This window comes from Mytilus trossulus, chromosome 6 (genome assembly GCF_036588685.1).
Source record: "Mytilus trossulus isolate FHL-02 chromosome 6, PNRI_Mtr1.1.1.hap1, whole genome shotgun sequence".
Classification (NCBI taxonomy): domain Eukaryota; kingdom Metazoa; phylum Mollusca; class Bivalvia; order Mytilida; family Mytilidae; genus Mytilus; species Mytilus trossulus.
This window is the reverse complement of record NC_086378.1, coordinates 71,377,452-71,393,492: the sequence shown is the minus strand read 5'-3', so window position 1 is coordinate 71,393,492 and position 16,041 is coordinate 71,377,452. Positions and strand designations below refer to the sequence as shown.

Genomic DNA, 16,041 nt, shown 5'->3' with positions numbered 1-16,041 from the left:
AATGTTTATTTTAGAGATTAAAATTACTGAAAAAAAATCAGTAACAATAACAAAAATATTTCATTATAAGAGGGTTACACAGTTGGCACTATCACTAATCTTCCCTGAGGTATCGTCATAGAAAAAAACGCAAACCAAAAAATAATGCAAATATATACATAGCATACATTAGTACAAAAAGTCAAATATAATCAATAATATTCAACACGACTGCATAAATGTTATGCACAAATAAAATTGATGAAATAATTAATATTCAATTTTCAACTTGGTTGATTTCAATAAATGATATGTTTGTGATATTTCGTAATGATATATTATAGATAAATTGTTCAACAAGTATGGTCCAGCATACATTAAAGATTTCTTGAACAATTATTTTTTTGATTAAGACAGGTTAATGTTTTCTTGGAAAGCATTTATGAAGAGATATGGATTTCTGTCTAAAACATATAGACAAAACTTGCTATTATGATATTATGGGGCATCTTTTCTGTGTATTAAAATCTCACCACAAACTTGTGATGTGATATGTCATTCCCTGTCCAACTGTCATCCAGTTTATGTGTTTGAATAAGGACATATAAGTAGAGAACTGGGCTACTATTCCAATTATTTTTGCAGCTCATTTCTATATTTTAATAGTATAGAAATCATTACCAGTAATTAACCATATCTTACTCAAGTGAAAAACTTTATATACTTGAGGGTATATCATCGTAGCCTTCCTATCAATTTGAAGGTTTGTTTTCAAGTAACAAGCAAATCAATTTGTTTTACTACATCTAAGTAAAAATGAATACTTATATGGTGTTTTTTTTTTTAAAGTTTATTATATTCAAGTTGACTATTTTTACTTAAAACTGATTTCCTAAATCAAGTATAACATTCAATTGAGTCGTTTTAAGTAATTGTTTAAGCATTGTAAATAATACTTAGTAGTAGTAAGTAATATAATTTCTCAAAATAAAATTACAAAGTGATTATTTTTTATATAGAGTTTTCGTTTATATTTGAAAACCATTCAATGCTTCCACTTGACATCAACCTTCGTTGCAAAACGTTTTTACTAACATCCCCAAAGTAAATGAGAATCAAAATGACCACACATGCATATTATCTATATAAGACAATGTGTCGATTACGACTGCTAACCAACAGACATGCAAGTTTTTGACAACTGTTTTACCCCCTCAAAATTCAATTATTTAAAGTTATAGATGTAAACAGGAATTGATTTTTGTTATGCACGTCTGCATATGGTATATCAAATAGAGTTTGAGTGTTTCATAAAAAAAAACAATAGAACATTTGGGGAAAAAATTGGGTTTACATGTATTAATTACATGGACAAATAGACAGATAGACTATATTTTGATTTGTCATAATTTGTTGTTTCAAATTAATTCTAGGCCAGTGAGCGAAATCCATGTTGCTTTTGAAATGAATATTTTTAATGATAATTGGTCCTTTGGAAACAATTGCATTATGTTGCATCCGTATAACGTATAACTATCATATGTAACGTCTTATATCTGCAACGACAACTAAACCCTTTATTATTAGTACATACATGAGTATAATCCAAAACATCTTTTCCCTGGAAAATAAAGAAAAGGAATTCCTTTCTATAGATCAAAGTTTAACAACATGAGCAATAGTTGGAAGGTGTTTGTGAAGGTTGAGGAAAAGGTTTAACATTCTACATGGAGCGATTAGAACAAAACCAAAAAAAAAACACCCAGTAAAAGTCATCACCGCGTGAGCAGTGCTACATAACATTAAGGGAATAAATGAGAGATTGAAATCAAATCAAGCATGATATCCCCGTTGTTAAGAATTATGGAGGTGAGAGGCGTCATATAGTTAAAATTTTGAAGAATATAACTGAAACCACTCTATTGGTCTCATTTTATTTCAAGCAATTAACGAATAAATACAATGTTAGTATGTACACATAAAGCACTTTTTACTTTCATGCATCTCCTGTTACACATTTTGAAGGATATAATCATAAATAAAATAAATAGTGTACACATACATTCTTTTTACATTCATTCATCTCTTTCTTGTGTTTTTTCAACTGCAATTGAGTTTCTTCTTCAGAACAGGGATAGCTCTCTTTTCATGTATCAGATCAGTTCCTCTAAGCAAAAGTGTTTGTTTCTAATTTTTTGAGTTGTATGTAATCTTGCTTAAGATACTTGGTCTGATACTCGTCTACAGCTTCCCTTCGTTTCAAATCGACTCAAGTTGAATAACGAATCATCTTCGACTACATGTATATCCATTGGTTGAGGACTCGACAAGTTCTCAGAAAAATTCTTAAAACCTGTTAAAAGATCAACAATAATAGTTATGTTTTTAATGATCCTACAACAAGCATAATAAGGAGAACAAATACATCTATATGTGTGTCAAAGTAGGTAAACAGTTTTTATATATGATTTATCATACCTCCCCTAAAGTTTTTATTTTGATTGTAACCATGACAAAGACTCGGTGGGATATTGTTTTACCCCTGTCTGTCTGTCCATCCTACACTACTCTTCCTTATAGCAAGACCTTTTACTATAGTATTTATTTTAACTAAAAGATATCTGATAAACTTTATAAGATATCTCATATAAATATATGGTATCTTATTAAGTTTATAATATATCTTTCATAGTTTACAAGATATCCTATTTAGTTTATAAGATATAGATATTTTATTACTGGTATGAGATATCTTATGAAGTATATAAGATACTTACATGAAAATAATTACATATCTAATAAGTTATATGAGTTATCTTATTAACTTTATTAGATATTTAATAAACTATATAAGATATCTCATAAACAATATAAGATATCTTATATACTATAAAAGATATCTTTTGAATTTTTTTTCGGTTTCTCTCTCTTTTAATATAAGAAACTCATATAACATACAATATAATATGTGAAATATCTCATATAATATAAAAGATAACTTATGTAAAACCTAATTCAATATCTTATAATTTATATGAGATATCTTATAAACTTTATGAGATATCTTATAAATTTTATGAGATATCTTATAAACTATATGAGATATCTTATAAACTATATGAGATATCTTATAAACTATATAAGATAACATATAAATTAATAAGACATCTTTAATAAAAGTATAAAAAAAAACATATTAATCATATAAGATACCTTACAAACTTTAAACAATATTTCTTATAACATATAAGATATCTAATATACTATTTGATATGTATATAAAATATCTCATATAATATATAAGATAACATATATCGTCTACTTTTAATAAGATATCTTGTAAACTTTATATGATATATCATATACTCTATAAGATATTTTATAAACTATATACGATATCTCTTATAATATACAAGATATCTCATATAGAATACAATATTATATATGAAACATCTCATAAAATCTTTAAGATATCACATATAATCTTGAATTCATCACATATAATCTTGAATTCATCAGATATCTTATTAACTTCATATGATATAGTATATATTTGCTAAGATATAATATTTACTTTAAAAGATATCTTATATTTCATTAGATATTTTCTAAAGTTTAAAAGATATCCTATAAAGTAAAACAGATATCTTATCAAGTAACTATGATATATTCTTAACTTTAGAAAATATCTTATTATATTAGATATCTTATAAAGTTATGAAGATAACTTAAAAAAACAAGATTATATTGGATATCTTGTATATCATGTAAGATATATTTTATATTATATGAGATATCTTATATGATATATTAGATATGTTGTTTATTATATGAGATATCTCGAGTTATACTAAATAGTAGTACTTGATTAGGTATGAAAGGTATTAAATGGCTCCTATAATACCCATAAAAAATGAAGCATTTAACTATTATTTAACTTTTATTGTAGAATAATTTATGATAAATGCAATGCTATTATATTTACTTTAAAAGCTGTCAAGTTGATTTCTTTAAAAGTACACAAGTATTCTGTGAGTTCATCTCTCTCGTCTTCTGACACGCTATTACTAGTTGTATCATCATACTCATTGATATAGATAGAAGACGTTGTATGATTACCAAAGAGACAACTCTCTACAAGAGATGGAGTATGCTTTTGCCAATTTTTGAGAGATTTAACATGGTTGTAATTTTGTATATTTTTTTTTTATATCTTTTATTCTTTTACTTTAGTAATATAATGATAATTTCTTACAAAAATACCCTGTGCTAACATTTTTATAATTCTAGTTTATTTTCTCAAAAATTGAAAACAACAATGATTCACTTTGCTATTGTCAAATACAATATTATATTGGTTCAAAACCCAAACTTACAATAGTGGTTAAACATAAAGGAACAAACACATATCTGTTTATATATCTAGTGTATATATAAATTTGTATATCCCCTCCATTAAAAAAGAAAAACAATGTTACATTAATATATTTATATGCTTCAATATAGCAAGCACATGTTCAATCTTTCTTGCAAACTATTGCCAGATTGTATCACATGCAACCATAAGCCAATTAATAGATTTAAAGCTTCTATAAAATCTTGATACAGGCAAAGTTCTGCTAGTACTTCTATTTATTGGAAGCTATTATATTTACTTCAATTATTTTTTTTTTAAATTTGATCTGAATTTTAATGGTAGCGAATGACCAATATGTTCACTCTAGATTTGTAATATATTCTATCATAAACAGGCATAGTTTTGCTATTACTTCTATTTATTGGCAGCTATTTTATTTACTTCAATTAAATTATTTTTTTTAAATTTGATCTGAATTTTAATGGTAGCGAATGACCAATATGTTCACTCTAAATTTGTAATATATTTTATCATATATATAACCAAAAAAAGTCACAATAAAGAAGTATAGGTCTTACAATGTAGTATAAAAAAGTTGATATCTTTAGAAAATATCGTTTTCTGTTACAAAATACAGCTTTTCGCCTTTTTCAAATATAAGTCTCATTATGATTAAACCAAATGTGAAGTATAATGTTAAATTAAACAAGGTAACACTACATCAATATTGTCAGTGTTGTTCTTGATTTTTCATTTTATCATGAGTCTTTTTTTTTTTTTATCGCAAACTTTATAGAACTAATTGTCAAGTTGTTCTAGTCCAGGCCATGTATGCAATTTTTTTAACTGGAACAAAAAAAAACCCAATCAATCAATCATTCACTGTTTAATTCATTCATACATTTTCTTGGACGCAGGACGATTCAGAGCTTGGCATATTGTACACACTGGTGTCCAAGAAAAGTTATGAATTAATTAAAAACTGTTTCGACTGTGTTGATGAGCGGGAGGTTTGAAATGCCAATGTAGAATGAGGGTATATTGGACAGGGACAGGAATATTGCCATACAGACCAACTACGGAATTGTAGCACCAATTACCAAGGTTTCTTAGGTAGCAATACACGGTTAGAAGTTTAGTTTCGCATTATGGCAAAAGTGATTTTTTTAGATATGAAAGTTTTTGTAAAATAAAATAGATTATTTTATTGATGAATAATAGTATAAACTTCCAAGTGGGTTTATATGAACATTTAGATTGTTTTAAGAATATTTTATATGCCATTTTTCTGGGGCCACTTGATAGATAAATGTCAATGGTTTCAGGAAAAATATCACTCTAATTGATTGACATGTTTCTTTGGACCAAATTTTGGAGATTTTTGTGACATTTTCACCCCCTCCCTTTTTTGCAATATTTTGTATCAAATAAATGCAGATTGTTTCCATGGTAATACAAAAAAGAGATTATATTTCACCATTATAACTATCGGAAATTAAATCTATGGAAGATTTTCTTTCCATAAATATACACATGCATACCACAAATATTATGTATGAAAGAAAGGGAAAGAGGTTGTTTAGAAATTATGAGTGTCAGTTTTAAGCTATTTTCCTAACTGTGTATTGCTACCTTATGTCTTGCTCTAAGAGGGCTACTAAAATGCAGAGAGCTTGACCAGGCATGGTTGTGAATTTATACATTCCACATTGCAAAACGTTCGAGCCACTCTGGTTATGGTTTTACAGCCGTTCGGAAAAAGGAGAATGATATATGTTTACCCCAGAAAACCATAATGATGAAAACTCCATGACCACCACATTCTCCGAGTAACAAAAAACATCATGATCCGTTAGTCTCCACTTTTTTGCACTTGTTTACTGATTATTTTAATGATCTGATTTGTAGGTTAATTAACACATGACCTATACGTGGATTACAAAGAAAAGACTTGTTACGTTTCCATTCCATTTTGACATGTGACGCTTACTAAAAATTAAAATGCAAATAAATTAATTTTACACATCTGTATGCATACCAACCTAGGCATATGAGAATGATTGATATTCAAATTTTGTAAATGAGTTAATAAAAAGGATAGCATACGTGTAAACTATCAAACATTGTCGGATCAGAATATGGCGAATTGAATCAGTTATGTAATACATGTGTATTTCATGATTTATTGTTTTGTTATAAATATAAACACATATACATGTATGTAAATATAATATACTGACAGTTTTTCGTAAGATACATCTTCTTAGTTACAGAAGTTCACATGATATACCATTTGGAATAAATGAATAATAATTAGGATCAACATTTAAAAATAACGATTAGTCATTGTATTAAAAAGGGAAATGTTGGAAATCCGTCATGAAGACAGCAAACGATCGACACACAAATAACCAAAATAAATCTAGAGCAAGACATAAGGAAATGGCAAAATACAGTCTTCAACAATTGGTTTTAACATATTTTATTGTTCAAAATAGAAAATGTATCAGACACTAATTTTTGTAACGTATTCTCAAAAATTATTTCTTCAACAAATAGCAGGTATATAATCAACATGTCAAACAGTTAATCGTCGTGGGCCTTTTTATCCTTATATAACTAAAAAGAATATTTAATGAATTAAAGTTTGAATATTGTGTTCTATTTTTCTCATTGACTATATTCACGGGGTTAAATTGCTATTGACTATATTTACGTGATTTATGAAAATTGGATGGATGAATTATATAAAGGCACCTTAAATATATGCCTTTATTGTTTAATTTTAAACAATTTTAAGATTTCTATTTTAAATTATTTGTGTTTCTTCAGTGATGCAATTTGTTGATCCAAAATCAATTTGAACTTTTAAGGAACTGCACTTTTTAGTGCTTGAAAGAAACATAACAGGAAAAAAACTTTTATTTATTAGCTAACACCGCCGGTACTTATTGAGTGAGATAAAAAAAAAAAAAGATTTATTTTTTGTATTTTCGCTGATTTTACTCGAATTATTGAATTAGATAGTTCACATACTACAACGTATATACGAATAAAACAAAGTTCAAAAGAAATAAAAAAAAAAATGTTTCTTGATAATGTATCAGCATGTATTGCGTATATTATCTAATTCAACAACGAGATAACCTCCGAAGACTGCCGATAGTCATATGACCCGATATACTCGTCAATATACAGATAAATAGTCAGTCAGACATTGTCTAGGTCTGGTTTATTTATGTCACAAAAATAAAAAATGTCGTAAATAATCGTTTTAGCAGTTGAGAAATGACTTTTCCTGACTAAATCAGCAAACGTAATGGTTCTCCCTGGTGGCACCCTTGTTTCATTTATCAAAGTTGACAGTATTTCCTTACTAAAAACTGAACATGCAAATCACATAATTATATAACCCATTTCCTGCTTCGAGCCATATTAAAGGTCGCATGAATAAGTAATCAAATAAGATTTAATTATTCACTTGCAAGCATATAATATTCAACAGCAATATTCTAGCTATTTTTTACAAAATTGAATCAAACTTACTACTATTAATGAACTATTATTCAAATAGCATGTTAAATGAATCATTATATATTTTTTGGTAGAATGAAAATAAAGCTTTACTATACCCGGAGAAGAAAAATGATAGATATATCATGAAGTGACTTTTCAAAAGATCAGGGAAACATTTTTTATATAATTTTGATAATCAGAAAAGTGCAAGTTACATGCCTACATGAGTATAAAAAAGACATAAGATGTATTCCATGTTGGAAAATGAAATGTTGTTATCGTTTTTAGTGGGCTTAAGTGTTTGATTATGTAAATTTTAAAAAAACCTTTATTTTCATTTCATAATAACCTTGATAAATATCTGTTCCTGTGATATCTGTTTTTTTTTTTTACATGAATCTTAATAACAAATAAATCACCACTATAATCGGGTCACTTGTGGACGAGCCCTAAAAATATGACTTCTAACAGAAAAACTATTTCGTACATTCATTGGTTTGACGACTGGAGCCTTTGGTGTGTAGGCTGTAGCTATAGGTTTTGGCAGGAAGATATTAGGTTTTGGTGTGAAGGCTGTAGCTATAGGTTTTGGCAGGAAGATATTAGGTTTTGGTGTGAAGCCTGTAGCTATAGGTTTTGGTGTAGGGCCTACAGGTTTAGGTGTCATGCCTTGGAGTTTTGTTTTGTCTATACAGATACCAAAAACATGCGCTTGCTTCGGCACAACTTGTCCATGGCAACATAAAGATTCTTTTATATTGTAACCTTCCTTTCCACAACATCCATTTCCAGCAGGACTACTCAGATTACCATGGCAACATGTTTGCAGTGTAGCATTGTATGGTTTATCTCCACAACATGGAAGACCTGAAGCCGATTTATTCTTGCAGCATTCAATCTTCGGGTTATATGGAACTTGTCCACAACAAGACAGTTTAGGCCCCTGATGAACGATACCTTTGCAGCAGGAACTTTCTAAATTACTATACGCTTTATTACCACAGCACATAAGCCCTATTTTATTCACCCCATTGCAACATTCTTTTGTTGGGTCGTAAGCCTTCTTCACACAACAATGCAAATTAGGTCCTTCAAATACATTACCACCACAGCACGTTTGAGTGGTTTTAGAGTACGCCTTATCTATGCAACAATCCAGTCCGTTTGTGTTCTTTCCTTTGCAACAATCAGATTTGGGGTCATATGTTTTCTGGCCACAACACGATGAATTTGTTCCCGTATGCAAAATTCCTTTGCAGCAAGTATGCGTGTCTGGATTGTAATCTGTCGCCCCGCAGCATGGTTTTCCTCCTTCTGCTGATTTTTTTCGAACTATGCCATAACAGCATGATTGCAAGTTTGGATCATACGGAATGGGACCACAACATTTCAGTCCTCCAGGACTAATTATGACTCCATTACAACAACTGTGTTCGCTCGGATCATAAGCTTCATTTTTACAACACGACAAATCCCCAGGGGCATGGAGGGTGTCTGCACAACACGTTTCTAAAAGTGGGTGATACGTTTCAATGTCACAACATTTGTGATAAGGTGTTGGCCTCTCGGCAATTTTTTTATTACAACATAATTCAGTTTCTGGATTTATAAGCTTCTTGTCGCAACATGTGGCGTCGGGTTTTGGATATAATGTATCAACACAACATGTCTCAGTTAATGGGTCATACGGCTTATTCTTACAACATGCAGTTCCTGCGCTTTTGGGGTACGGCGTGTTGTCACAACATACTTGAAGGGCGGCATTGTATGTTGCTAATCCACAACAAGGCCAACCGGCTGGGCTGGAGATAATACCATCACAGCATGTTTCGTGGTCCGGATTGAAAAAACCATTCCCACATTTCTCTGAAACATAAAACAATGAGCATGTAATACAAAATAACACTAAGATGTGTTTTTGCTGGTTATTTTTCAAATGAAGTATTTTTGTTTGTTCTTATATATATATATTAAATCAGATTAGCAGTATTTCGGAGTTCTAAATTTTTTAAACAAAAATATTATTAGAGAATCGGTTTCGTTCTTATCATGGAACGAAACGTCGTTTCCGAGTTTGTTTCCTTTTATTTGCTCTTTGTGATTTAACCAGCTCTTCAGCGTTGGTGTTAGGATTTGCAGTTTTTCGGTACTTTGGGTATCAATGAAGAGAAGAGTAATGCGTGTCTGATGCGGTAATATTGTTATTGCTATTCTTTATCTATATTAGTCAACAAAAGAAACGATACCAAATTTGATCTCAAATTTATCATAAAATATAATAAATTGGAAAAACTGTTAAAAAATAAAACTCTGTAAATATATAAGACACATTTTGCTTTTATTTTACTTTGTACAATGTATTCAATTTCATTGGAAAATTGACTGTCTCGTATCGTTACTTTTGTTGACTAGTACACATACATCACACAAAATTTCTCGCATAAATTTTTACAAGCTTGCTTTCCTTTTTGTCTTTTTTGTAAGTTTAATTGTAAACAATATATTCTGATCGGGTTGTTTTTTTGCTTTGCAAAGACTAAAAAGAAAACACAATCGCTTAAATATATAACAGATTTATCTGACAATAAAAACATGATGTAAAATAGGACATCCTTGCATACGCCAAATTTAAACATTGAAGGTTCTATTGAAGTTTAAATAAAAAAGAAACCATCTAACTTCACTAAAATTGTTCATATTTTTTTTAAATGAAACTGTGTGGATAACTAGTTTATTTTCCCTCTACAACTTAAAAATATATTGCATATTTTGTAAAAAAAAATATGGTGAAACACAAGTAAGTTAATAGGACACTAGAACACGATTAATATGAAAAATTTGACGACAAAACGTTAAAAACCAAATTCAGTACTGAAAGTTTATTAAACAGATTTCTTATCGGAGAATAACTCTTTAGCACTGTATCAAATGTATTTTTACATTATAAAGTATATTTTGGAAAAAAATATAGGTTGTTGTTGATATTTGAGATTTTATTAAAACTGTGCTGCTTTTTCGTGACAAATTGACCATGCTGTAACTTTTGTCATTTGTTTTTCTCTCTTTTTACAGAACAAAAAGCATATTTTTCATACCTAAGAATTTTGTAAAGAAAAAATTATATGAGATGTTCATATTTTGGTTAAATTACTTTGTATCCGTCACCAATTTTTAAGCTAATAGCACTGGCCGGATTTGTTGTAAATTATAAAAAAAACACTAAAAAACTACATATTGTAAACACTTATTTTGTACAACCGTGTTCAGTTTGATAAAAAAAAAAAAAAATTCAAATCCTTGGTTTGATTAAAATATTCTTTAATTTCATTGAAAATTACTACTTGCATCCGATGTTTTGAAAATTATTCCTTAACGAGATTTCAACGAGACTAAAACGCCAGAAGAATATATCATTATTACGCCTTTATGAATTTCTCAAGAACAACATACAAATAAGTAATAAGCAAATTTGATAAAATAAAATTACAATTTAGTTCAATTCAATTTTTTATTGAAGTCTCATCTCTAAACAAGTTTGAATTGTTAAATAAAACCACATAAAATGAGAGACATTCTATTCAGAATTATAAGAGACTATAAAAATGCATAGATATTACAATACATTACATGATCAAATTTCCTAATTTGAACAGTGGTATACTAATGTTGCATTTATTCAATGATCAGAAATTTAAATAAAAAGTATTAAAATATTTCTTACTGTGATTTAAACGAACCCCTTTCACAAGTATAAAGTTTGTGAAAAGTACACACAAACATGCTATGTATCCCTTCATCTTATTAAAACTGACTATTTTAAGCGTGTAATTAACCTCGTGCTTTCGTAATTAAATGACTTTTATCGTAAATGTCAGGTGTGATATTAATTTGTCAAAATTATGTCACAACGAAACATGGAATCTTCGACATATTTAAAACTTGAATGTAAAACATAATTGTGATACATAAATAAAAATAAGCATATATATTGATGGACAATTTTCAATAAATATTTCTCAAAATATATGAGAGGTCGTGTTCACAAAATCCGCACATTTCAATTAATGTGTGTTCAAATTAAAATATCATGTTCAGAGGAAGACAAATGTAACATGTGTTATATAAAGTAGAAGTCCATTACAAGCTAAGTAATGAAAAGATAATATATAAGTCTCAATTAATGGGTGCATAATTAGGAAAGTAATGTATGAAAAGTGACTTTTATTCTTGAGAGACAAGTAATTTTGACAATTATACATGGATACATAATCACTTTATTTTATTATCTTATATGTCGTAAACACAAAATTTAATCTTGGTATATATGATGAGTCCATAAACCACACCCAGGTTCAAGTACTAGTATATCACTTTTTTGTGTAAAAAAGTGTTATACAAATTATGTATGATTACAGGCAAATTTTTTTAATGGTTTACATATCGAAATAACTCTCATATATTGATAACTTTCTGACTTCAAAGCATTTATTAATAAGTTCCGATATTTGATAATTCCATAATCAAACGGGTTATAATTAAACATGGCCGTTGTCACACCCCATTCCAACCACGTACACAAAATAATGAACATTTGAAAGTTCTCATGTCATTGCAGCTCATGATATCTAGGCACATTACAACAATGAAATAAATATATAGTGATATGGTGCACTGTTAAGGTTACACAATGCAATTGAATAATAATATGTATATGTATTAGAGATTGAATAAGGGCTCAAGATATAATCATTGATGATGTGGAGCATGTCCCACAGGGACATCACTTGTGTTAAACTGCGGAAGTCTTTGCAAGGCATCCATGACTAAACATGGTTTAAGGGTGAGGATCTAAACTTATTTTGATATATTCAACAATGCATTATATGAGGAGTTGGGCACGACTCATATGAACAAACGCTTAAAAATGTCATGAATATATATATATATGGGTTTGGGGGTAGCATTATCTTCAGATAACAACAAAAAAGACACTCGTCAAATGAGCATAAGCTGTTTGTACGGTTTACATAAGCGGATTTCAAGAGTAAGGGATCTGACACTACTACCAAATCATCATACACATGTGTCAAAACATTACACTGGCAAGCAAACTCTTTTGACTTTAAAGTTATTCTAATACTCGTATGAAATATATTTTGCCATTCTTGGACCACTGTTAAAATGTCATTCTTGTAAAGGGGTTTGTTTTGAACCCTAAAATCACGAGTGTTTTTAAGAAAACATCCTTTGCAACCAGCATTTAAACGGGAGAAGCACTAGTTAACCAAATTTTGATCTAAAACGGGGATTCTGCAGGTATCAAAATGTCTGGACAGCACTGAATTGACTGTAAGGAAATTGTCTAAATAAAACAGAATTGATTGTAAGGAAATTGGATGAACAGAACTAAATTGATTGTTAGGGATTTTTTTGAACATAACTGAATTGATTGTTAGGGATTTTTTTTAACAGAACTGAATTGATTGTAAGGAAATTGTCTGAGTGGAACTAAATACTAGTAGTTTGTTAGGGAATTGTCTGTGCAGTACTGAATTGACTGTAAGAAAATTGTTTGAACAGTACTGAATCGACTGTTAGTGAATTTTCTGAATAGAAGTGAATTGACTGCTAAGGAATTATCTGAACAGAACCGAATTAACTGTAACGAAATAGTCTGAACAATACTGAAAATTATTTGAATAGACTGTTGGATCTGCCTAGTCAGTACTGAATTGATCACAATGAATAGGTCCAAACATTGATTGAAAGACTAAACAATTTATTGTATAGACTTTTTAGACGATGTTCAGATTCAAATGATTGTTTTATACAATTAATTGTGTTGATAATGATGCTCGTCTGATGTTCGTATCTATAAAATGTGCAATGAGCTGAAAAATCAGTCCTTTTATTTCTTCTTTATTTGGAGTTGTAAATGCAGCGAAATATAACGACTAATTAGTCAGGTTAATAGATATAGGAAGATGTGGTATCAGTGCCAATGAGACCAACTCTACATCCAAGTAACAGATTACAAAAATAAACCATTATGAATTTGTTAACAGGTCAGATTGGTGATGGGCAGAAGTATGAATTGAGACACCAGACTAAGTCGTTCTGCTAACGATGTATTATCAACTGTTGAAAAACAAACAACTCTTTTGTCACTAGAATATACTGACATTTTTTTAATTGCCCTTTTCAGTTATTTTTATATTATAACGGCTTTGATTACTATCTAATTAAATGGCTGCATAAGTATTATCGCTAATTACACATGTTTCATCTTTTCATTATAGAAACAAGATGTGGTATGATTATCAATGAGACACTCTTCATCAGAGACCAAATTACGTAATAAGTTAAAAAAAAATCATAGGTAACCACATGGCGTTTGTATTTTATTAACGTTATTCGTATCAATTTGTTTGGAATTAAAGAACAAACCCTTGAAATAAAGATAATTTAGATAGTCTGGAAGACTAAATTGTTCCGAATACGTAATATATTTATTTTACTCCCCGCGGGTATCACAAGCCAAGTATTTAGCACTTCTGTGTTGACATGAATTATCATTGATATAGTCATAATTTTGAATTAACTGTTTAAAAAACTAGGGCTTTACCACCTCAGGAATAATTACCTTAGCTGTATTTCGAAAAACTTTTAGGAATTTGTATCCCCAATGCTCTTCAGCTTCGTACTTTACTTGGTCTTTATACTTTTTTTTTTATTCGCGCGACACTGTTGAGTCTTTTGTGAACGAAATGCACATCTGGCGAAATTAAAAAATATTAATCTTGATATCTATGATGAGGTTATTGAATTAATACGAATGATTACACGTGCAATTTTTCCATTCATCCGGTCGTTGAAGCTAAAAAAAAAACATTCAGCAACCGCATCGATCCCCTGAACACTCAAACGATGTTGATGTTTTTGTCAGTACAGGGAAATCACACATTTTAATTCACGACAAAACCAAGAAATAAGTTGCTAGTATGTATTCGTGTCTGTGTTCGTCCATTAACAAAAGAGGGACGAAAGATACCAGACAGAGGGACAGTAAAATTAATAAATTATATGATATGAAGTTTATGAAGGCAATAAAATGCTCAGTTGGTCACCCTCCTTACAACCGTTATATTGAAAAGGCCAAAATAATTAAACGTTTGAATGAGATAGCCTTGGTGTTTTTTTTTTTATCCCTTTCAATATAAAAAAGTAGAAGTAACATTAACAATCTATCCATAAATTACAACAAGGTGAACAATAACTAGGTCGAATAAAGGTCATGGGCCCGTGTGCATGTACATAAAACATAATCAAAAATAACTTAAAAGCTACTAAGACTTAGATTTCATTTAGTGTTCTCTTACTATAATCAATATAATAGAATGTTATGCGACTGTTAAGCTAGCTATGAAACTATAAGAATAGGTATGTACAAAGTCAGGAATATGACAGTTCATTTGATGCATTTGAGCTTTTGATTTTGCCATTTGATTAGGGTCTTTCCGTTTAGAATTTTTCTCTGAGTTTAGTTTTTTTTCTGATTTTAGTTTTTAGTTAAGTCAAACTCAAAATTTACTTGTATATGTGTTTGTCCTTTAACGAATTTATGATAATTACAAATCTTCAGTAATCTGCCTAAATCTTATTTCAACAGAGATTGTTATTTACAAAGAAGCTACTGAAACCCATCTTTTGTATTTTTAGGGTTGAATCATAGATTTTTGTTTGTTTTGACCAACTAGACAGATTTCAAATGTGGATCGGTGATTTTGGTTTGTTTTGACCAAGTTGGGAATATGACGGATAATACTTGTGAATCGGTGATTTTTGTTTGTATTGACCAACAGGACAGATGTCACTTTTGGGTCGGAGGTATGGTTTGTTTTTGACCAACAGGACACGTGTGGATCGATAATTGTATATCCGTTTAGCTCACTTTGGATTGGTCTAACGCTGCTCAATGTTCAGTTTGTGTACCGGGTTATTTTTAGGGTTTTGTTGCTTTTTCGTCAATATTATGTTTGGACTGAAATTGTATTGTCCAGTTTTCCTCATCTCCGTATTCTCACTACGGCAGCATTGACATTAAATATAGAAATATTTTTTTGTTGAAGACCGTTTATTTCCCTGACCTTTAATTTTTTAATTAATGTTTCGGTGGGCGTTTTTGTGTC

At 29.6% G+C, this 16,041-nt stretch overlaps 1 protein-coding gene across 2 annotated transcripts; it reads right to left on the bottom strand.

The window, feature by feature from the left end:
- Positions 1–1,840: 1,840 nt before the first annotated feature.
- Positions 1,841–11,686, bottom strand: LOC134721794 (galaxin-like). 2 transcript variants are annotated; one of them, XM_063585014.1, is made up of 3 exons: positions 11,574–11,686; positions 8,340–9,718; positions 1,841–2,332 (listed from the first exon to the last, which is right to left on the bottom strand). In XM_063585014.1, the coding sequence occupies exons 1-3, from the start codon at positions 11,647–11,649 to the stop codon at positions 2,276–2,278; spliced, it is 1,512 nt and encodes a 503-aa protein (XP_063441084.1). In that variant the 5' UTR covers positions 11,650–11,686; the 3' UTR covers positions 1,841–2,275. The 2 variants fall into 2 exon arrangements, with proteins under 2 accessions (XP_063441084.1, XP_063441083.1); XM_063585013.1 differs by lacking the exon at positions 1,841–2,332 and having other exon boundaries at positions 6,803–9,718.
- Between the last annotated feature and the right edge of the window lie 4,355 nt (positions 11,687–16,041).